We start from the raw sequence: 24,095 nt of genomic DNA, 5'->3' as shown, positions 1-24,095 counted from the left end.
CTCGGCACGACCGTGATCCCTGTGCGTTCCAGCTAGAATCAGGATTTCTGCTATTTACTGCCCAGTTCTCTGCGGATTCACACAGTTCGCCAGGGCTGCGGCATGAAGCGTGTGCTCAGTGAGTACATGGCACGTGCCGTTCGTATTTGGCACCTTCCTGGAGACTCGCCACCTTAGTGAGCGGAGCTTCCCCGACCTAACAGACGAGAAATCCTCTTACCTCGTGTACTCATAAAGCGCTGGCACGATGCTCTCGTACTGCCTCCTGACCGCCAGCAAGGCGCCCACGTAGCCACACAGCACAAGCAGTTCGTTTCGGGCTCTATAAGAGAATATTCTATTTTTTAAAAAAATTCCATGATCTGAGGAACAGAACACTACTTTCCTAGGTAGTTAACTATACTGGTATCTCTAGATTTCAATCCAGTGTCATTTATTGGAAAAAATGTGTAGAAAATTTTCTGAACTTAAAGGTGTTTTACTCATCAGGTGAGGTACTCAGATGTTATGCTATGTAACAAATTATAATTTAACATAAAAATCTTAAATGCGATTGAACTCCTGCCTTCTTGTTTTCCTCTGTTTCTCGGCTGTTTCTCTCTGTGCCTGTCCCCTCGGGAACTCACAGGGTCAGATTCAGGACTCACTGGCCGACCGCAGGCACAGGTGCCTGCTTCCTGCTGGGGAACTCCGCCCCAGGCCCTCTGTTCCCCGCCCGCACTAAAGCTGCAAGAGCCCAAAGTCTCCACTGCAAGGTAGACTCCCTCCGTGTCTGGGGACTTTAGGGACAGGGAAAACCATGTCCTTTAATGTTCTGTGCTCTCGGGGACAGTGTCCACCTTTTTGCTTTCCAGAATTTTCACTTCTGTCCCCAGCCTAGTACACTCTGCACACACTGGGTATTTAATAAACACAACTACCAGTTTCTCAAGAACTTGACCTTTGGAACCATGAAAACCTTTAAGTTAGCCCCATTTAAACCAGGTGTGTGTGTGTGTGTGTGTGTGTGTGTGTGTGTGTGTATGTACATACCCATAGAAAAACCCACAAACACTAGTTACTAGTAAATGGGGCCACTGAGATTTATGGCTTCTGCTTCAAACTGACCTCTGTATTTTTCTTAAGATTTTAACAAATACAAACATTTTTTCTACACATATATCTACCTGTCCAAGATTACCTTATTTCTTGATCTGAACACTAAGCACCACGTAGCCTACTTGAAACATTCCATAGGTTCAGTTATGAGTTCTGGAGAAAAAGTACTCACTTAGTACATGTGTGCAGGAGCAATTTTTCAGTACGGATATAACTCAGCAGGTCAAGAACGGGAAAAATGGTATCCAATGTCCACTCTGGACTCTTGATGCATTCTGGCAAAATAAAACCAAAAAAGGGTCTCTAAATATTAGTATGAAGACTTGTTTACCCACTTTTTAACCCATGTAATTCATTCTTTCTGGTCAGATCTGTCCATCACAGGTATTTACCCACCACAAGGTCAGCCATCTGATTCCTTTTTAAAGCGAGGGTGGCCAGTGCTGAGTTTTAAAGCTTGTGAGCAGTATGAATGAAAATGGCAAATAAATGAGTGGATTTCAAATTACACTAGTGACTAAGCACCCACCTTTGATGAAGTCCATGCCAACAGGAAGGGCTTTCTCAGGCTCCTCACTTAACAAGTAATACTTCACAGTTTCCAGCACATGGCCGCCTGCCCGGGCAGCCTCCGCTAAGTGCATACACTCTCCTACTGCGGGAAGCTTGCACTAGAAAAGGACAATATTGGAAAAATATAAAGGGGTAAAAGCAACAGCGTAAGCACCTAGTAAGTCCCACATACCTAGGTATTTTCTTCTTGTTAGAGTTGCTCAAAATAGATGTGAATAAAACAATTTGTATTAGAATACTGGTATGAAAATATCTTTAAGGTATAATAATAAATGGGGTATTACCTAATGAGTTAATGGTTTTATATCACTCAAATACATAATAAAAGAGGTAGAAAGTAAACTGTCTTGGTCATGATATTGGAATTACTGCCTGCAAATGTAATTGAGCAAAAAAAAAATGCTGAGGATAATTATTTTAGAACAAATAGGCTGACCAAATCAAAAACTACATTAAATGTAGAAAACAAAAGATTCATTTTTCCATGTCCTATATACAATTAATTTATTTTGCTTTGCCTTTGAGACAAAGCAACTCCATTTCAATGAGAAAGGCAAAAAAATGTACAAGCTTTAAAAGTTTTTAGGCCTGACGTTCTGAAATACTATACAGTGTCGATTTGGAGCTGATGCAATTTCGTTACTGCAACATGAGAAGCAAATGCTCCCCATTTTCTCCATCTCTTTTTATCCTGTTAAAGCCACATTTAACAATGTGGCAGGAATTACCTGCTGTATCATATTCTGATAATGTGCGTGACTTGTGACATGCTGGTGTTCAAATCTGTCGGTGTGTTTCTAAGCAGGACTTACAGTCTAAGGCTTTGTCCCTCTCACCAGACTTCGGCCACCACTGAGATGGGCGTCCATGGCAAAAAATGTCCACTCACTTAGTGTCCACTCACTTAGTACATGTTGTGAGTGCGGACCCTCTGGTTCGCCCCCAGTGGGGTCATCGCCCCTTCTTCTTCAACACCTAACACCCTCCTCCCCTCACTTTTCTTCTACCTCCCCTGAAGTTATTATTCGATTTGCTTATTTACTAAATAGTTTATTTAATAGTTTTATATTTTCTGTTGTTTAAAAATTAGGTAAATTGAACATTCGAGATCACTCAGTCTCTCTCAAAATAATTACAACAAATGACATTCAAGGAACTCTATTGTACATGACATTCCATCCTGTGTTCCCATCTCTGCTCACTAAACACCAGCTACTTGCTGAGCAACTATGTGCTTGGTACTGCACCTGGGTAGACGAAGACACAAGTTTCTTCAGTTGAATGTGTGCTCAAATTGCAAAGGAGATTAAAAAATGGTTCCCATTAAAATTTCAAATAGAAGACAAGAAGACAAGATAATCATCCCTGTAATTCTTGTCCTATCTGAAAATTCTGAAGGTTGTGTAAGTTAATAGAGCGCTTGACTACATAATTGTTGGTACTACTTGTGAAACTGCCCAGAGTTGTTAACTCCTTTACACACTGACGAGTCCCTCCACAGTGCTGAGGTCTGACCAGCGAGGCTCCCTGCGCCCTCGTAGACAGTCTAATGGGGATACTCTTCCTGCCCCACCTCGGACAGCTGTGTCGGCAAGGTCCAGTGCTCGACCTCTCTGAGCCCCACTAGGGACACCTGCACCTGCGGCCGCGGAGGGCCAGCTGGTGCACAGGACAACGTGGCACAGGAAAGGAGCACCAGAAACAACATCCTGACTTCCTTCCATACGCCTTCCAATGTCGACAGAAAAACAGTTTTTACGGATGGTGCTTGTTGAAGCAAAGCACAGCTCATTGAAAGAACTAACTCAGGGAAGGCAAAGTGTACAAAGAAGTTAAAGTCATTCTTCTTACAACCCACTAGTAACCCTGAACATTTATCCCCTCACAAGTATTTTCTCTGGTAACACTCACACACACACTCACAGTTACATACACTGACATGTACACAACTCTCCCATATGTACACACACACACTCACAGGTATATACACTCACACATACACAACTCCCTCATACACACACACACACACACTCTCACACATACTCTCACACATACACAACTCTCCCATACACACATGCACATACTCTCACACACACACTTTCAGTCTATCTATGTTAACACATGAGGAAGATCATAAAGTTCGGTTTTTCACTGACATCAGTAGATAACTATAAAGCAGATAAAAAGCAGATTATGAAACTATGCTCATACCATGTGATTTCCATTTTGAAAATAATCACACAGCACATTTATGAAAATCATTTTTTAAGATAAAGATAAATATAAAGAAAACATTTTCTGATCTTCAACTCTAAAAATAAAGTTTTTACTTATATGAACTTCGATTTCCCCCCCAGTGTGTGAGTGGCCCTGTTCATTCAATGATGGATACTTCCTGAGAACCGTGTTAACAGCACTAAATACAGAGGTGGACTGCAGTTGGTGTAAACACCCTCCCTACCTGTTGTCGGACATTTTGGTCGTTTTATATATAATCTTGGACATGAATTCCTATATTCAGCAATGGAGTATAAAGCATGTTGGCAAAGTGCACACGCATTTTGTCACATGTCATCAATTCTTTTAAAGATCCTGAATCACCGACTGTTAAAAGTGAGCACCAGTGCACCTCACGGGTCTAGTGGGTGAGGGACAGGCCTTGGGATCTGGGGCTGGACAGGCGGAAGCCAATGCTCTCACCCACCATCAGCTACTTCAGGCATCTTTGAGTTCACTTCCTTTTTAAAGCAGAAACAATATCCCCTGGCTTCTGGGTTTGATGAGAACTGAGTAAAATATAAATGTATGTGAACATTTAGAGCCGTTCCAAGCATGTAGATGCTCAGTAAATGTTACTTCTTCTTATCGTGATTCTTGTTGTGTTGATACCAGGGTCCTAACGAGACTGTCTATTTGCTTCTCTGCTGGTGTCCACCCCTCTAACTTGAGGACGGGTTCAATGAGGGGACCGAGGCCCCCCAGGAACACAGAACATTGGCAGCTACCTTCTCATGAAGGTCGTCTATCTCCTCCGCGCACCCTGGGTAGAAAGCACAGAGCTTTACTAATTGCAGTTCATTATCAGGAATCATCAGGAGAAGATCGGCTGCCAAACTCCTAGTCACAGAACAAAAGGGGACACTTGCATGAGAACGGCACTCTGAACACGACACAGAGCCATGTCAGAGGAAGAAGACCCTTGGGCTGCCCCCCAACTTTCCTAGTTACGTGAACAGCCCTGAGTGCCTACCTCCTGGTGGAGCCCCTCCAAACAGGTTACACACACCCAAGGGCAGGGAGGAAAAGTGGGTCAGGAAATTCTGAAATATTTTTTAAACCTCTAACCTGAGTCTTCACACGTTCACCATGGCTTTTGTTATTTTAGGATAATTCTCTAACCAAATGGAGTAGCATGAGATACGGGCTTTAGAGAGAATATAAAGCAAACTTAGAAAGTAAATGCTCGTCAACAATGAGCAAATGTAGTAGTGCATTAGAATCCTCAGACACTTCAAGGTTAGAATTTTGGGTGTTCTACCTATTTGTTGTACTTTAGGTGGAAATTGAAGAGACACATGCAGGCTTCTGGTTTACTTTTGAAGGATTAATCGGCCCTGGCTGGTGAGACTCAGTGGGTTGCGCGCCTGTCTGTGAACCAAAGGGTCACTGGTTCGATTCCTGGTCAGGGCATGTGCCTGGGTTGCAGTGGGTCCCCAGTTGGGGGCTGCGAGAGGCAACAACAGGTGGATGTTTCTCTCGCACACTGATGTTTCTCCTCCTCCTTCTCCCTCCCTTCCCCTCTCTCTAAAAAGGAAATAAATAAATAAATAAATAAATAAATAAATTCTTTAAAAAAATTCAATCAATGAATAAATTATTTTAAAATAAGGCATGTAAAAATTGTACGGACAACAGCTTTACATGACAGGTCTTTTTTATAAAATTCTTTTTTTAAAGTCACTAGGTGAAGAGCTTTTGGTTGTATGCAAGATGACTGAGAATACGCCAACTTTGGCAGTTCAAGATGTTATTACCCAACTTTCAAGTAACGGTGCGCACACATTCAGCACAACTTTAGAGAGGCAACACTTCACATGTGAATCTGCGCAGCGTGCACTGTGCATTATGAGAGTAAACCCCTCCTTTGTTTCTGTGCCTTCAGTGACGAATACATGATTCTTAAAACATTAAGAGATACTTAATCAAGAATATAGTGAATGTAGAACAAGAATAGGGTTAATTTATTGGGCATCAAATTTTCTATCCTCTTTGGAGAGGTAAATCTTTGAATATTTTTACAGTTTCTAAGTTAGAGTGCCTCATCTGTTTTTGGTGAAATTATGAGTGACTTTATGCTTTCTGATACTAACATTTAATAGCAGTTTTCAGTGATGTCCATGAGAATAAAGAAATGACTACTCGTTTTTATAGTACATAAAATTGCTGTGCTAAAATTCTACTCAAAGTCCTATCAATTACAGACAAAAATATGGTTTTCTTATTGTCAGATTATGTCCTGACATAGTGAAATTTACAGCAATGCTAGCTAACTTTATTCACTCTTTAGTTGAAATCACTATTTACTGAAAATTTAGTACACCTATAGGGGAAAATGCCTATGTATATAATTATATGGGCCAACCAAAAATGATTTAACCTCTAAATTTCACTATCAGAACAGGCATTTTAATCTGCCTAGCTGAATTAGGTATTCTTCCATGTTGTAGAAAGCCACAGTTGATTTATGACAAACTTAAGCATAAAACCATGTGGGCCTTTGTGCCTAGGTTATATAGGGCCTGTTCTCATGACTTCATAATTAGGTTTTATAAATTTTAAATCATATCAATAAATTGGCATTCTGTAAAACAAGGTGAAAATAGTTCATCATAGTTTTTTAATGTAGACTTTATATTCTAAAATAATGAAGTTTAAATTTTTAATTAAGCAGTTTTATAAAAGTAGATGATACCTGTATGCATCAGATGGAAAGCTACAAAAAAGAACAATTTTGAATATGAATATGATAGATACAGAATGGGAACCAAGAAGAGGCAAACTTTAATCAGTACACAGAAGAATGTGAAGGATTCTTGGCTTATAAAATGATAAACGTTCTCTTGAATTTATGCTGTTATCTTAATTATTTTTCAAAAATTGGTGGAGCTCTCCCATAGCCACGAGAACCCCGGATTTCCCCTGGAAGTCAACCTGATGGGCAGTCTGTGTTTCAGAGCTGGGCCTCTACCCCGGGTTTCCTTGCGCATGTCTCCGGGTACGGAACCGGAGGGAGTTACAGGAAAACAAGTGGGTTTTTATTAAGAGCCACTAAGACATATAGTCAGTTGAAAGATCTTTAAACCTCTTCTAAATTTAGAATCTATTCCTGTTTGCCTCTTTTTGCCCTCACTTAAATGACAACAAATCGCACGGTATTTGGATTAGATGGTGACGTTCCACACGGAGACAGTGGCCTTGGTGACTGAGTAACTGGGGTTTGGGCTCTTGCTTTGGAGCAGGTCTAAGGGAAGTCATGGTGACTGAAGTCACTGACTGCAGTAGTCACTGACGGAGGAGGAAAACGGGGCCCCTCAGATGGTCAGCATCAGACCCACTGAAGCCTACGGCTCATGGTAGAGAAGGGGCCCTTCTGTCAGTGCGCGGTGGGCGTGGCAAGAATGGCTCTGGGACACCTGGTTCCTCTACAGTGCCCAGACCCGGACAGACAGGGAGGGTGAAAGTGCCACTCTCTTTCTGAGTCGGCCCCATGTGAGGAGGGGGGTGCATGATTGCTGCCTCGGTCTGAAATCTCTGTCCCCCCGTTCCTGAGCTGATACCACATCCCCATGCAGTGGTGTATGGAGGTGGGGCCTTGGAAGGTGATTAGGTCCTGAGTTCGCCATTAGAAAAGTGACTTTATTTTCTAAACCTTAAACCAAAACACATGACCTGACAAGAAGAGAGAAGTAGATATGCAGACCTTAAAATGTGGGAATGTGAGGTTGTGATGATCTTAATATGCATACAGGTTGTCCCATGATGTTTTGTGTCTTTGGGATGTCATGGAGCCACACTGGGCTCCTTCAGGGTGGGTCACAGTAGGCTTCCCAACCCACCACGGGGCTGGCACAGTCCCTTCCTTCTCACATCACCACTTCCTCTCCCCGAGACCTGCATACTCCTGACACGTGTTATCCAACGCAGCATGCGATGTGTAAGAGATGCATTCCATCACTGTAACACTTCTTCGCATTTAGAAATTCTTACCACATTGGAATCATCATGCATTTTCTCGCCAGTAACTCCAGGGCACAGTGGGTTGCGGGGGCGGCCGCCTCCCCCAGGGCTGTGCCCACGCAGACCGCCAGCTCCAGCTCATTTCCACGGATCAGGGAGGCCATCGCCAGCTGGGCTCAGGGAGGAAACCGAGTCTTCAGTGGCAGAGACACTGGGTGGGGCTGCCATCCCCGCCACGCTCAGAGAGTAGGGAAGGCTGTACTAACCTCCCCTCGGGCATTCTTGTACAATACTCAGAGTCATATTGCTGTACAGGATGTACATGTAACTGCCATTTTCAAATGGAAATGCTGATACACGGGCCCAGGGGAGGTGTTTTACAAGGTTAAATGGAAGAATTTGGAACTCCTGCTCATATTTTTGCAACTACTATGTCTTGCTGCAATATCCTTAACAAGTCCTTCAGTCTGTCGGGAAAAAATGTAAATTCTTGAAAGCACCTTAAGGAGTGCACCGTGAGTATCAACTAGCCCTAAAGCCAACCTACCTAAGGATACATGCAAACGGAATCTGTGTCTTTACTGAGTGTTCTCATAACATTAGTGGGTCAAATGGAAAACACCCTAAATTACAACTTGTGAAGACTATACTGAAGCATACTTAAAAATAAGTGCTTTGGGAAGTCAGGAGTGCAGAGTCCAAGTTCAGCAATCTTCCCCTTTACCACACTACCACTTCTCGTCTGCGAGGAAATAACTCCAAGCGAGGTTGTTACAAATACCTATCTTGTGATAACAGTAAAAAAATAAAATAAATACAGACCCCACAGTCTGTAGTTTGGGCCTAGAAAGCCTGCGACCTGGGATGTCACACAGAAAGTCACTGAACGCCCCCTAGCCCCAGACACCACAATGACTGCCAGGAGGGAGCTTGCCATGCACTTGAACCCACGGGGAAGGCGGTACCTCAATGTCGTCCGAGGCCAGGTGGCAGCACGCGGCCAGGACAGCCCTTCCGTCCTGCAGGTACCGTTCTGCCAGCTCTTCACTCACCGTGTGCAGGAGTCTGGAGAGAAAAGGAGAGCGCGTTCCAGAAACACCCGGGATTCCACCGTAAAAGTGGCCCGATGCCCACTGGTGACCAGCTGATTCAGGGCTCGAATCAGATTTAACTAGACAGCCTTGATTTAGATGTAGGGCCTGATTTGGGGGGAAATCAGGAAGGGGTCTTTCTTGGATGCGTTGCTAAGACCCCCCGCACCCACAACTGTCAGAAGAAAAGTTTAACTTCCAAAATTTACTATCCTAAACTGAATCGTTTATGACTCAGCTCTAGGGGCAGTTCCCCTCTGAAGGACTACAGGACGGACCCAGACTGTTCTGTGTTCAGGCGGTGACTGGAGTGTGGGTGGCGTGTGTGTTACATCTTCCCAATGCCACGTTTAGAAATGGCAGGCAGTTGCCTCGAAGAACCAGGTAGGAACACACTAGTCCCCACACATCATTTGCTTAACATTTTATGATCCTGTTTTACTTGGTAAGTGTCCCGAAAGTTCAAATACCCTCTTTTCTAGAGTAAAATAGGAGCCAAGAGAAGAGGAAGGAGAAGGCAAATTACTAGATTTGGAAAAGGTCAAAAAGTTGAAGAAGTCGAATTTCCATTTCCTTGAAAACCATAACTATTTGGATCTCTTCTTCACACGAGGCTGACATGTTATTCTTGGCACTAGTACTGAGCTCATGGGGTCAGGAATGATTCGCTGTGCTGTTGTCCACACTGACTTGACAGCGAAATGCCCACGGGCAGCGTGGTGCCCCTTCTCCCCAGTGGGTTCGCTCAGCAGCGAGCAATCAGAGGCTTGAATTGCAGTCTCCACACTGAAATGCGTTTTCCTCTTCTGGAAGCCATAGAAAGGGTGTCTGGGCTGCATCTCCATGCCAGGCATGTCCCCACTCACCTGGGGACAAATGCTGTGGTGCAGCTGACTGTGGTGAGAAGCGCAAGGAGCTGACGAGCCAGCCAAGTCCTCTGAATACAAAGAAAGATGAACTACACAGCCCTCACGTCCTCCTCAAGGGAAACCCGCCGTAACAATTAGTGACCGCCAAACTAAGACTCGCTTACTCATTAAAGTCTTCCTTGTAGAAATCATCGGGACAAGAAGATCCTTTGGGTGTAGAAATGTGGAAGGTTTGCATATTCCCCTCACAAGCAGCCTGGAATTTGATGAAAGCTTGAATTAATGTTTAACTAACTGTTGCTAACTGATCATTTCAGAGAGTATACCTAAATCTTGTTTGAAATTTATACTACAATTTAAAGATACCCTTAGAATCTGAAACATAAGCATGAACTCCATTGTACACACGTGAAGCTTTGAGTTCACAGTTACAGACAAACCTGCGTGAACGTGTACAGCGTTCAACTGCATTCACCAGTTCGGAGTTCACACATGCCTGTGTATTTAAAGATCTAAAATGCGTCCAGTGCAACCAGAGCAAAGAGACAGGAGTGATGAGCTGGAAGGCCAGGACGTGGGCAGAGGCTGAGCCACCTCCGACTTTGTCTATCACATCTAGGGGACTCAGCCAGCAGGGCCTCCTCCCTCCCGAGCCCACCCACCGGCACGCGCACCTGTGTGGGTGCACCCCTCTACCTGGGCAGCGAGCAGGGCTTCTTTCAGTTGGCCCCGGGACAGGAAGAAAGTGACCAGTTTTTTCACGTCCCCAGTGGCTATGCAGTAGGGGATGACATCATCCTTATCTTCCTGGATTAATTGATCGGCTCTCCTAATAAAATAAGAACATTTTTTAATAATATACTAATTTCAAGGTTCTCAGCTGGATTGAGATTTTCAGAAATAGCAAAAATTTGAAGCTGATGTCATCAAGCTCTTTTGCAATGTCACTTAAGAAGACAGACTTCATGGTCAAATCACATATGGAAGATGAATGTTTTCCGAACGAGTAAATACTATAGGCACCTGTTTCCCCTTAGAACACTACCTAGTTTCATATTTTACATGTACTAAATACTTCAGGGCTCAAAATTAATGTAGCTTATCTAATTTTTAGAGCAACATATTTTTTAGAAAATAAGCTGTGAACTGGATGTGCGTGAGGGGAGATCTGCTCTCAACTGGGTTGATAAATATGTGGGTGTCTACCTTGTTAAAGGGAATTTTAAATGTTATAGTGAACACAACAATGGTTAGAGAGCTTCTAAATACAACTAGCTTAAAACTCATTAGAAAGGATCATGCAAGAACTTATTAAGTACTCATAATAAACTGTGGGCTATTGTAAGTGACCCAAGCAGGGTGATTTAAAGGAAAATAATATTCCAGTGACGTGAAGGGGATAAGGGGAGGCTGACCGTGAAGATTACGAAGGGTACACGCATGTCTGCCTCTGTCCCTGTGTGTCCATCACTGTCCCTCTGTCTCTCTATGAGTCCCGGGCACTTTCTCAATGACCAGCCTGGCTCCTCCCACCCTTCATATGTAACTTCAGTGTTGTTCAACACTGACCTGGTATGTTTATGTTGGTGTTCGCATTGAATTACATTTCACCTGCCAATCTTTGGCTAGGGACAGTGACTCATTTTACATTGTTTTCCCAGCTTACCATCCACCATCCCCGATTTATAGGGTCATCGGGGTGCTTCCCAACAGCCGTATTTTCACCATGTGACCCCAACTTCCTTGTTATAACTGATCAGAAACCACATTTCCTTCCTTGGCATTGGAAACCAGGACTGAGGGACTGCTGACCCCCATCTGTGGCCAGCTCCATGAGACGTAACTTTGGAGCTGTGGGGAGACTGTTTCCTGGCCACTACGTGGACTGCAGAGCAGAGAGAACCCGGTGTTCATTTCCAAAGATCAGTAGAGTTTTTGGTGATGTTGAGACAAAATTGCTTCTGAAACAAATGTCTTCTGCTGACTTGACCTGTTAAGGTCTCAGGGGGAGCGCTGACATCGGACCTCTGTGCAGCACAGCCCTGCAAGCCCCACCCCACTCCCCGATCCTGTGGCTCAGAGCCTGGGGCCTGGAGCCTGGCCAGGTCCACTGCTGAGCTCACAGTCAGACTGCATGTGCCGGGAACTCGGCTTTCCCAAGGCAAAGGCATTCACCCTTTGGGGTCCCATGCTTCCCCCCTGACTGATTTTTGTCTGTTCATGTGAGTTGCAGTTGGGTTTTGAATAAACCACCTACCATGAAATAAAAATTTTTCATTTTTAATGCCAGCTATAAACACTCATCAAATAGCACCCTATAGACCTAGCGCAGTGATGAGCACCTAGCAAGCACGGAATAAATAGTTGTTGCATGAATGAGTGGAACAGAGAATAGTCTCATGTCGTGGATTAATATCTGCCCCCCCAAAAAGACATATTGAAATTCTAACCTATGGTACCTGTGAATGTGACCTTAATTGGAAATAGGGTCTTCATCAATGTAATTCATTAAGATAGGGTCATACTGGGTTAGGGGGGACCCTACACATGACATGAGTGGTGTCCTTACAAAAAGAAGGAAAGTTAGGCACGGAGACACAGGGATAATGCATGGGAAGGCATGGCAGAGGCTGGAGTGATGTGTGTGCAAGCCAATGAAAGATGACTTGGAACCGGTTCCCTCACTGGATCCGTAGATATAACACCCAGTGGTTAATTATAACAACACAAAGGGGGAAATCTCAGACATGGCCATCACGCTTATATAGCATTTCCATTTTAATGTATCTAAACACACCCCTTAGACCCAGGCCGTCTGCCTTACCTCTGCATTAACTTCTTCCAGTACTTCACAGAGACGCCTGGCGCCACGGACAAGGCCTTGTCCCACTGGAGCAGGAGGAGGGAGAGCAGAGATACAGTGACCTGCTTGCACAGGCTGACTTTGAACTTTCTACACTGCAAGGCTTCAGGCTGCTGACAGGGTGCATGCATTTCCAGGATTCTTTTGTGTTCTTTCTCATGCATTCCACCGAGGAGAAATACCACCGTATTTTAAAATAAAATAAGATACGTAAATTCTATTATTTAGCAGGGAAAATCCCAAACTTAGGGAGAAGAAAGCTATGGAGAGGAGAGAGAAGGTGAGGGTGGGGAGGGATAGTAACTAAACTATGTATTTTGAAAACTATATTAACTCCAGTACAACACCAGAGTAACCGTGCTGTGTGGTATTTTAAATTCTATGTTCAAATTCATGCGTAGTAAAATTTTTATGTCACTGATATTTTAAAAAAATATAATATCTATTTCTATTTTATTCTTTCTCTACTCATTTTGTAAGTTATATTTATTGTAAATTCTTCCTTTCCAATTTGTAATACCTGTCCTTGTATTTTAAAAATTAGACTGCTGATGAAGAACCTCACTGATTGATCAAGGCTGATGGTGACTATTATTTGGCCAAAGCTGTGGATTTCACTGAATTCATGACTGGAAGGGAAGTGAGGAAAAATATTATGAAATATCACTACATAAATCAAAACTTCATTTTAATTAAGGCTTTCCAAAACAGGGTTCTACTGCGATTAAGGCTGTGAAGTGAGTAATTACCCTGAAAATAATAGGTTCAAGTTTAAAAAGGTAATTTTAAATAGTATGCTATTCATAATGATGTTGCCTGAGAAAGGGAACTTAAAGAATGTTTTTATGAGAAATTATTTATATAGAGAGAAATGGAAAAAAGAAGTTAAAGTGTAGATTAAATTAATCACACCACACTCTCAATAAAAGCATGTGTCAAAAGTTAAAGATTAAGTGTTTTTCTCATTTCATAGTATGAATCTTACAGAAATAGAAACAGTTTGAAGGGAGGTGATAATGGACAATTATAAGAACACTCAGATTTCTAAACGATTTTAAGCACAGGTTTGGGGTCACTGGGTCCATCAATAAAACCATACAACAGATTTATTAAATTCCATAAGTGGATATCTGATTAAAGGATCTTTAATTAAATTTGCATTAAATAGAATTAAAAAATTTTTAAATATGTATCTTTGACTATGTTACTACAGTTTTCCCATTTTCCTCTCTTCATTCCCCTCCACCCTGCACACCCCCTCCCACCCACATTCCCTCCCTTTAGTTCATGTCCATGGGTCATACATGTAAGTTCTTTGGCTTCTACATTTCCTATACAATTCTTAAGTGCCCCCTGCCTATTTTCCACCTACCATTTATGCTGCTTATTCTCTGTACTTTACCCCTCCCCCTCCCACTACCCTGCTGATAACCCTCCATGTGATCTCCATTTCTGTGATTCTGTTCCCGTTCTAGTTGTTTGCTTAGTTTGCTTTTGTTTCTATTTTAGGTTTGGTTGTTAATAACTGAGTTTGTTGTCATTTTACTGTTCATATTTCTTATCTTCTTTTTCTTAGATGAGTTCCTTTAACAGTTCATATAATAAGGGCTTGGTAATGATGACCTCCTTTAACCTAACCTTACCTGGGAAGTACTTTACCTGCCCTTTCATTCTACATGATAGCCTTGCCGGATAGAGTAATCTTGGATATAGGCCCTTGCCTTTCACGACTTCAAATACTCCTTTCCAGCCCCTTTTTGCCTACAAGGTTTCTTTTGAGAAATCAGCTTATAGTCTTATGGGCACTCGTTTGTAGGTAACTGTCTCCTTCTCTCTTGCTGCTTTTAAGAATCTCTCCTCACCTTTAATCTTGGCTAATGTAATTATGACATGCCTTGGTGTGTTTCTCCTTGGGTCTAACTTCTTTGGGACTCTCTGAGCTTCCTGGACTTCCTGGAAGTCTATTTCCTTTGCCAGATTGGAGATATTCTCCTTTATTATTTTTTCAAGTAAGTTTTCAATTACTTGCTCTTCTTCTCCTTCTGGTACCCCTATGATTCAGAAGTTGGAATATTTAAAGATATCCTGGAGATTACTAAGCCTCTCCGCATTTTTTTGAATTCTTGTTTCTTCATTCTGTTCTGGTTGAATGTTTCTTTCTTCCTTCTGGTCCAAACTATTGATTTGAGTCCCGGTTTCCTTCCCGTCACTGTTGGTTCCCTATACATTTTCTTTTATTTCACTTTTCACAGCCTTCACTGTTTCCTCTATTTTGTGACCATATTCAACCAATTCTGTTAGCATCCTGATTACCAGTGTTTTGAACTGTGCATCTGATAGGTTAGCTATCTCTTCATCTCTTAGTTATATTTTTTCTGGAGCTTTGATCTGTTCTTTCATTTGGGCCATGTTTTTTTTTGTTTGTTTCCACACACCTGTTACAAAGTAAGGGGTGGAGGCTTAGGTGATCAGCAGGGCGGGGCAACCCACTTGGCTGTGCTGTGATGCTGTATTTAGGGGAGGGGTCCCAGAGAGAACAATGGCGCTTGCTTTGCTCTCTGCAGGCTTTCAGTCACTTCCCCCACTACCCAAAATCAAACTGGGCCATTCTGGTGCTGATTCCCAGGTGGGTGGTTTGGTGTACGTTCTAGGACCCTGTGGGTCTGTCTCTCCAACAAACTCTCCTGTGAGGCTGGGAGTCTCTTCTGCTGCCACAACCCCCACAAGTGTTTTCAGTCAGAGGTTTCAGGCTTCATTTCCTTGTGCCGGGACCCTGGGTTGTTTGGTCTGTCTCACTCCCCAGTTGTTCATCCCAGTTTATTTGCACATGAATGTGGGACCACCCGGACCTCCAGCCACTGCCTTGCCCTAAGTCCTCTCCGCCCGGCTGCCTGTCTCCGCCCCTCCTACCAGTCTGGGTGAGTGTTTGTTCTTTAACTCCTTGGTTGTCCAACTTCCATAAAGTCTGATTTTGTAGCAGTTCTGGTTGTTTTTTGTTTTTAAATTCGTTGTTCTTCTTTTGGTTGTGCAAGGAGGCACAGTGTGTCTACTTATACCTCCATCTTGGCTGGAAGTCCCAAGTTTAAATTATATATACCAAAATATAGGATTCAGAAGTATACATTCTACTGTTCCACCAAAATTTATTTATTTTCTCCTTGACTTTTGATAGGTATTATTCTTTCTAGCAGTGCCTAGTTTAAAAAAGTGACTTTTAAGTCATAGCTTTACTTCTTTGTAAGTAAAACTTTAACAGTGGTTCTAGATCAAATACTTTTTAGTTTGCAATGCTTTTCAGTAACATTTTTAAATGGCACATTATTTTAGTTCAAGCAGCAATTACCTCCTGTGTATGGAGAAATCAAAAGGTGTATTAAATTTAATTTTGATACATTTCATTGTAGTTTGATTGCATAGTTACTTTCCATTATTCATAAATATCCTTAATATCATGCTTTGTCATTGTGAAATGAACTACCTTTGAGCTTTTCAGAAATGATCAAGCATGAAACACATCCATGCTATTCGAATCACGTTGGGTTTCTTTTTCCGATGGGTGGGAGAATTTTGTTGAACTAAATGCACATGCAGAAAAATGAAAAGCTCAATCAGTTTTCACAAACTGACTACACTCATGCAGCCAGGCCTCAGATTATCAAGCAGAAGCCCTCTCCTGCTTTGCTCTATAGTAGCCACCACCCCCCTTCCAAATGTGAGCACCATGCTGAATTTTAATGGGATAGATTTATCCTAATGTTTTTTGAAAACTTGTTCTTATTCAGTCCTCCCTAAAAATCAGGACATGTCCTCAGAGAATCCTCAGTGGAAACCCTTCTCTGGCCAGAGTGGGGTTTAACATGGCGAACAGCATTCGTAAGGGGGACCCACCAGGAGCAAGTTGGCCAACAGAGCTGTTGTTTCAGGAATCAAAGCTTCCAGCCCAGGGCAGTGGTTCTCAGACTTTAACATTTGAAGAATAACCTGGAGGGCTACAGAAACCTGGATTATTGGGCTCCATCCCCAGGGTTTCTGGTTCTACAAGTTTGGGGTGGAGAAGGCATGTTGAACAAGCTCCCCAGTAGTGCAGACAGGGATGACCACTGTCCTCAGGCACACATGTGACATGCGACTGACAGAACCAGCTCTGAAAGAAGACACGCTCACTATGTAGGATCTCACTCACACTCAGGACACTTTGTGAAGCTTATTCATCTCACTTGAGCAGCGCCTCACCTCGCCAAGTTCGACCATCAGTTCGCAGTATCTCTGGATTTGTCCTAGTCTCAAGTGTATCTCCGCGGCTTCCCTTAGTCTCTCCTCTTTAGTCGGAGCACCGATACCGCCCCCAAATTTGGACATCTTGACTGTGGTCAGTTCTTGGGCTTCCGACTGGTGATAAAGCAAATAGAATTTTTCTACCTCTTCTTAGACAAGAGCTGGTGATAACACTGGACCATGAAAGCATTACACGGATAACAACACACACATATTTTAGAACCATGCGGCACTGGGAATGAAATATTTTTAAAAATCAATACTTTCTCTCTGTAAAATGTGACCCCTCTGTAAACAGATTTTTGGTGTGGGTGGGGCGCAGAGGTCAAGCGAGCCTGGTGCGTGCGTGCCTGTGCTAACTCGCCCGGTCCTGCAAACTCAGTGGGGGTGGTGGCCATGCAGAGGACCAGAGGACCAGAGGCGCGTGAAAAATATAGATTGCTGGTGACAAAGATACAGAAAGGCCTCTAATTAAAATGAAAATTACTGGCTGCCTCTAATTGGCTTCTCCGTGGTCATCAGGTAACTCTTACCATCATCACGTGTTGAGTTAGTGACTTAAAAAGTGCTGCTGCTTTACGAAAACCACTGCCTTGGTGGCCATCACACCCACACCCGCCCAACTCCCTCTGTGCACTAACTGTTGCGCTCACCAGTGAGACTGCATTGCAAATACAACAGGTATCTCTTCTTTCCGGTCCCGGGAATGGTCTGTTCTTAGCACTGCATACTGCCCCAGGCAGGAGGTACTGAGTCATTTTGCATTCCACCTCACTAAGATCTACGTTACATGATCGGTTTTAATGAGACGGTCTCCCAGGATACAGCTGGCTGGGCCTCTGAGACTAGAACCACCGTCACCTGGTTGTAGGTAAATGACTATCATTTTGAGTCGTTCCCTGAGACCTTGAAGAACTGGGTGCACCTCAGCCTCTGAACACTACACCTGCTTTCACCTGTCCTCAAATAACTCATAGCCTCATGCTTGCTTTTGCCTGAAGATTTAACTCTGCCTATTCACTTACTTCAGTCTACCAGCTCTAACATATAAATTTTGAAATAGCCTTTATGTTTTAATAGTGAAAAGGCAAAATCATTTTTTTGCCCAAGCACGTCGCATTTGCACGCTTCACTTACTGTTCTAAATTTGACCAGGTGTTTCAGGTGCATTATGCCTTTACAGTAGTTTTGAGGAAGCAAGCTGTCATCTTGTCCTTTTATCACAGCAACCAGGTTCCACAGATTGTCACTGCCACCTGGAGGCTAACGAGTGGAAACAGAACAAGCAATACTGTAATGATGAATGGGAAACCGCACAGCACTGTGCATCTTCGAAAAGATAATTCAGGCATAATGAAATAGAAAATTAGTGCAATAAATCTACACCTTTTCCCATTTATTGTTTCTGGCTCCCACTTGCTCTCTCACACTGTACAAAGTATGTCCTGAGGCTCCCAGGGAACCGGGATGATGCTTTTAAGTATGTGTGATACACCTGCTGACAACAGCTGCGAAGATTCATTCCACGGAAAAGAAAGACGCCCAGTTGAAGTCCTGTCACTACTCACCGATAAGCATTCTGAAAGCCTCCTCAGCTTCTCCACTCGAGGACTTCCAGGGAGCTTCTCTATTTCCTGTTTAATATCTCTGGACGCTTTGCCACACAGGACAGGCAGAGCACCTCGCACTAGGGCATAATCTGGAGAACAGATGTAATTCGGTGAGACAAGATGGCTGTAAAATATCATTTGAAAATACAACGTTTAACCATGCAGCTTTGCAATACCAGTGTTCCCAATGATTTCTTTCCAAGACCTGTCGGCCAGAATCTTCATCTGCAAAGGAGTAATCAGGGGGGCCAGGGACCAGAGCCGCACCGTCGAGTCCCGGGAGCAGGAGGCCACGGTGAAGGGCCGGGCGGGGTGGCATGCCAGACCTGAGGGAGACACAAACCGGCGTTGACTGAGGAAGAGTTGAAAATGTTTTCTATCTACAGGCATCTGGTGAAACTTGTACAAAATGGACGTTTGGAAGAAATGCCTCTATCATGGCTGAAAAGGATGTAAGAATATAATCCACTAGTTAGCCTAAAATAGGAATGCAAGTTGAGCAATCATCAGAAAGCAAATGGCCCTGGAGGAAGATGTTGAAATTATGTTTCAGTCCATTAACACCAATGGCGTGCACAATAACCTGTGAACTGATGGGCGTGCCAGCTATCAGAGTCAGGGCCCTTTCCACTGAAAACACCCAGAAACGGGGTTCTCTCCCACACAGGCCTACACGCCCTCAGCTAGAAGGCCGCTGGGGTGAAGCATGTGGGTACAGACAGCATGAGGAGGGTCCCTGTAAGGAATCATTTTGGCATCTCTGTTGACCTCCTTATGGCTTCCAAGGGCTGGGGACTGCAACGCGCAGTGCTGTGCAACAGACAGTCTGATGCCCCACGCCCAGCTCCACAGTGCTGAAAACAGAACCCCGCTCTCTGAACTCTGAGGCGCAGCGGCAGAAGAATGCCGAAGCGACATCCAATTCATGACCGAATCCCTCTCCACAGCTTACCTCTGGAGGGATAGAGCTCTACGTCATACACGCAAACACATGCACAGGTACATGTGTGTATATGTGTGCGGGAACAACAATGTGCCTGCAGATAAAGACAGACACTGCAGTGCTCATAAAAGTTATCTTCTGCAAATTCGTGATGACGTTTTTTTGTTGCTATCTGGATGTTCTGATAGTTCAGTAACGACAGGTACAGTTTCTAATGAGAAAATTGTTTTTAAAAACGAAACCCTTCATGCCTTCTCCGAAAAATGCCATTTTGCTCAGAAGTTATAATCGTCATTAACAGAGCACCATTTGCAAGCACACGGAAACTGCTTTACCATATACGTCCGCGCCATGGTCGCACACAGTGTCCAAGCAAGTCCCATCTCGAGTGTCCCATACTTTCATGGTGTAGTCCCAGCTGCCAGACACGAGCAGGTAGGGGATCTCGGGGTTCCACATTAAGGCCCTCACAGGGCCGGTGTGTCCACTGAGAACATTTATGCAGGCATCCTGAGTGTAATCCCAGATTCGAACGGAACTGAAACATAATGTTGTCGAAGTAGTGCCATTCAAGTTGTAACCGATATAAAATCTTAACATATTCTTACTGGAGCACAACAATTATTTCTCAGTATATTAATAAAGCATTCTATGTTTCAAGTGATGCTATGATTCTCCTCTTTAGAGCAGATAGAAATGAGTCATTAGGCTAAGGCCAGCCTATTCTAATGTACAGATATTTTTTTTCCTGGCTTTTACTGGTCAATTTGCTAATGAAACTAAATGTACTATTTCGCAGTTCATATATGTTTAAAAATTGCTTTCTTAAAATATCCAGAACAGATAAAGCCAAAGAAAATATGATTAATAACATGGATGTGGCAATCTAAGAAAACTCAAATTATGTATAAATCATGAAATAGAGTATGTATGACAATGGCTATTAGCTGAAAGATCAATTCATATTCCCGATCATATCAGCACAGTAAGCCATTCCTCCAGTAGAGTAAGTTGCTTATCTAGTGTGGAAACACTCTCAGATTGAGCACAAAATTTGAATATAACTGGATTCACGGTATTGCTTCGATCTACTGACTGTACAAAGTACAAATGCTACTAGAATAAAATCTGAACTCAAACTCAACTTCAGGCCTCCAAATGGCAACTCTGCTTGGGTGGTCCACACTAAATTTTTACTCACAGATTTATATCAATCTGATGACATCAGAGACTATATCAAACATTATATCATATATTTTTATTCCTTGAATGCATATCTCTTTCTGCTTTATATAAAAGATCTTTTTCCCCTTACCCTAGTACAGAACAATGGATCCAGGTATATCAAAACCAATTTTGGGGTGCTGATTTCTCATACATGTTTAAATTCTTTTGTTGGATATCATACCTTCATATATAGTACTAAAGGGACTTGTTTCAAAATACTTTGTTACCCTAGGTGGCACCAGAACAGGTTTCCTTACTTTTACGACCCAAGTCCGATTGGGCAAACATCAGACTTGGAAGTCCGAATGTGTATTTTTTAATTAAGCCTCAGAAAAGCTTTGTGCTGGCCCACTGCATACAAGGAGTGCCTGAAGCTAGCTTCTGGGGTGAAGTACAGTCTGAGATAAATACACTGGCAAGTAATGATTTCCCCACAATTCTGACCCTTATTTACACATGCCAGAGAACATGCTAACTACAACCATCGTCGGCTTGACTGCTAAGGACCAGTCACCAGAGTTCAGTCAAGGCCTTCAGCTTTCCTTTACTATAAGTTAGCAACGAGCTCACTGCTGCCTTCCTGACAAATGAGTCTGAGACAGTAATGGAAGATTATACTTTTGTCCTGTAGAATAGAATTCAGACTCTGGAGTCCATGTTAGGAGACTAAAGTGATAACCCACAGAAATCCCACAATTACTTTTTTTATTAAATTTGGATTTATTTCAAAACTTTAAGATGAACATACTTAATTTTTAGTATTCGACCTGAGGGTACTGTGTACTACGACTTCTGCTTGCATAAAGTAAGATTTTTCTTACCTAAATTTATCTCATGTTCAGCAGTGACCAAAATGTTAAATCACTCTCGTTACTGAAATACCTGCTCTTCATGCTAAAATATATAAGTACCTTCTTTTATTCCTTTCTTAATGAAAAGAGTCCAGTTTTTTCCATAACAAGTAAACATTGTTAAAAATAGACTCTTCTCTATATTTTAGAGATCTGTTTCCAATCTTTTTCCCTTCCCCAAAAGGCCCTTTTAAAATTTTTGTTTCTATTAACTTTGTTATTAGTAAGATAGAAATAAGCATCCATAGCAGGTAAAATAAGTAAGAAAATAGAATATCACGACAACAACGATAATATAAGCATGACAAAATTCAATTTACTTTCAGTCGAATGCAATTACCTACTTGTTAACTGCCAACATGTTAAATACATATTTCAAACATTCCCCGCATCAGTTGGATCGTGTGAGGACATTTCCGAAAAATGAAAAGAAAACGCAAACCCCAAAGTACACACCTGTCGTCGGAACCGCTGCAGAGAACCCCCTCCCGGAGAGGAGACCACCGCACGTGGAAGACCTTGGCGGTGTGCCCGCTGAACACCTTCAGCGGCTGCTCCGAGCTGGTGGCCACGTAGTAGACACGCACATCCTTGTCTTCGCAGCCCGTGGCGATCATGTCTCTGAAACAGCACCAGCGGCACACAGACACGTGAGACATTTGAGAGAGCTTGTAACTGAGGATTTAAAGACGTGCACAGTTCTCACTTCTAACACTGGAATTTTTACAAATTTTTGCTTCCTTAATGAAGTTAGACTAAAAACTTACCTGAGTAAAAACACAGTTGGCAGAAAGTGCCCTAATTCCAAAAGAAGTTTCTCTCTCAGTGTTAATCAGTTGAATTTTTATTGTATGCATCTTAGATCAGAGATAATGGCATTCAATTTCTATATGTTCTTTTTTCAAAATGTTCAGATTTATAACTTGTTGAGTAGTTCTCAGAACTTTATATTTTGCAACTATTGGTGAGGGTTTGAGATATGTTTACTTGCTGGTAAGCAAGTTGCTGATCACTACAAGCCCTGAGCACTGGAGGCAGAAGAGGGAGGGTATGGGGAGCGGTGGGAAATGGTCATGGAAAAAACACAATAAAAAAGTAAGGTAAAAAATAAAAAGTTCAGATTAAATAAGTAACTGAATTTAAAAAAAATAAAAATAAAATATTTCTAAAATGCAAAACCTCGAACTAAAACCAAACAAACATTGTCGGTTTAGTGGCAAAGGGGCAGCCGGGAGAGAAGAGCATTTGGGTGGAGCAGGTGACAGTGACCCCTGGATGACCAGGAACAGAAACTGAGAGATGACAAGCTAGGCCCGCTACCGGGGAGACGCTGGCAGGGGCTCATTACGTACGTAAACGCTAATCGTGTGTAGTAACTTCTATACTGACAGGAGGAAATACCTAGATCCATCATTTTGTATAGTACGTGATTGGACTCGGAACACACATGAAGTTTTAATATGTGTATTTTCCACCTGTGATGTGGAAAATCCTAAGATACTTCACACTGTTTTAACATCTCAAGAAAGTTTGAATTTTTGAGTATAATTTATACCCCATCAAAGAGAGGTATGAACACATAAGATTCTTGAACATGTAGTGAATTCAGGATCAATTGTCGTGGAGGTTTGACTGGGACTAATGTTAAAGTCTAGGCTGGTTTTTCCACAGTAAATTACCAGGCTGTTAGGCAAGGTTGGCCTTTCAAAACCAACCACCTCAGTTCTACGTGCTGGAAACTGCTCCAGGCTGAGGCTGAGCGTCAGGTGGGGGATGGGAAGTCAGGGCAGAACAAGAATGCCACGCAGATTCCTAAAAAGGGGGGCTGAAAGGCCCCATTTCTCTGGCAGAATCCACACCACACAGAGATCGGACTGATTTCCACTTTTCATTCATTAGCCACAAAGCACCAGAAAGTTGTTTTGGAAGAAGGAAATTGATGTTTCTAAATCATGTGATGAGTTGATAAAATAAAATTGACATCTGGGATAAATAAGCAATTCTAACACTTGGGGAGGGAAATATGGCCTAAAAAGAGTGATATATATCATTTATGGGAATACCATCAAACTTCACGGTTGATAGCTCAGAAATGTAATTACTATGTATTTCAGAAAAAAAAATACTTACTTATTGTTTTGGCTCCAATCACAACCAAATACCGCTGCAGGGTGTTTGTATTTGTGGAGCACTTTGCCGTCGATGGTTCGAATGATACTGAAATTAGGTGTAAAACATTAACAGGGGAAAACATTCTAAAGATTTCATTCAAGAGAACAAAGTAAAATGCCAGTATTTGAGAATAGAAGCCTGTCTGCAAAGCACCAGGAACATTCAAAAGTCCTGTGCCAGTGTCATTACCAATTATGAGTATATATCCTTACATCACCTATTATTAATTATGCTAATCCATTTATATCAATTCAGAGATGATAGACTTTGATTCAGAAACTATTTC

The 24,095-nt window shown here is 42.5% G+C and overlaps 1 protein-coding gene across 5 annotated transcripts in view; it reads right to left on the bottom strand.

Annotated features, from left to right (window-relative positions):
- The window catches only part of WDR17 (WD repeat domain 17), a 78,958-nt gene that overhangs the window by 3,535 nt on the left and 51,328 nt on the right, over positions 1–24,095 (bottom strand). For 4 of the 5 annotated variants that reach the window (XM_037055115.1, XM_037055111.1, XM_037055112.1 and 1 more), the window contains 17 exons: positions 23,768–23,854; positions 22,094–22,258; positions 19,895–20,097; positions 18,793–18,942; positions 18,575–18,705; positions 18,144–18,269; positions 16,965–17,120; positions 12,693–12,757; positions 10,565–10,697; positions 10,033–10,124; positions 8,874–8,973; positions 7,939–8,078; positions 6,644–6,664; positions 4,677–4,788; positions 1,628–1,769; positions 1,271–1,373; positions 221–322 (listed from right to left, as the gene is read on the bottom strand). In XM_037055115.1, the coding sequence (XP_036911010.1) occupies positions 221–322; positions 1,271–1,373; positions 1,628–1,769; positions 4,677–4,788; positions 6,644–6,664; positions 7,939–8,078; positions 8,874–8,973; positions 10,033–10,124; positions 10,565–10,697; positions 12,693–12,757; positions 16,965–17,120; positions 18,144–18,269; positions 18,575–18,705; positions 18,793–18,942; positions 19,895–20,097; positions 22,094–22,258; positions 23,768–23,854 (2,028 nt within the window). The remainder of the gene's footprint in view (positions 1–220; positions 323–1,270; positions 1,374–1,627; positions 1,770–4,676; positions 4,789–6,643; positions 6,665–7,938; positions 8,079–8,873; positions 8,974–10,032; positions 10,125–10,564; positions 10,698–12,692; positions 12,758–16,964; positions 17,121–18,143; positions 18,270–18,574; positions 18,706–18,792; positions 18,943–19,894; positions 20,098–22,093; positions 22,259–23,767; positions 23,855–24,095) is intronic. The other variant, XM_037055113.1, reaches the window with a different exon arrangement.

Source organism: Sturnira hondurensis, unplaced genomic scaffold (assembly GCF_014824575.4).
Source record: "Sturnira hondurensis isolate 20B ecotype Veracruz unplaced genomic scaffold, ASM1482457v3 Scaffold0008640, whole genome shotgun sequence".
Classification (NCBI taxonomy): domain Eukaryota; kingdom Metazoa; phylum Chordata; class Mammalia; order Chiroptera; family Phyllostomidae; genus Sturnira; species Sturnira hondurensis.
This window is presented reverse-complemented; position numbering and strand designations above follow the sequence as displayed.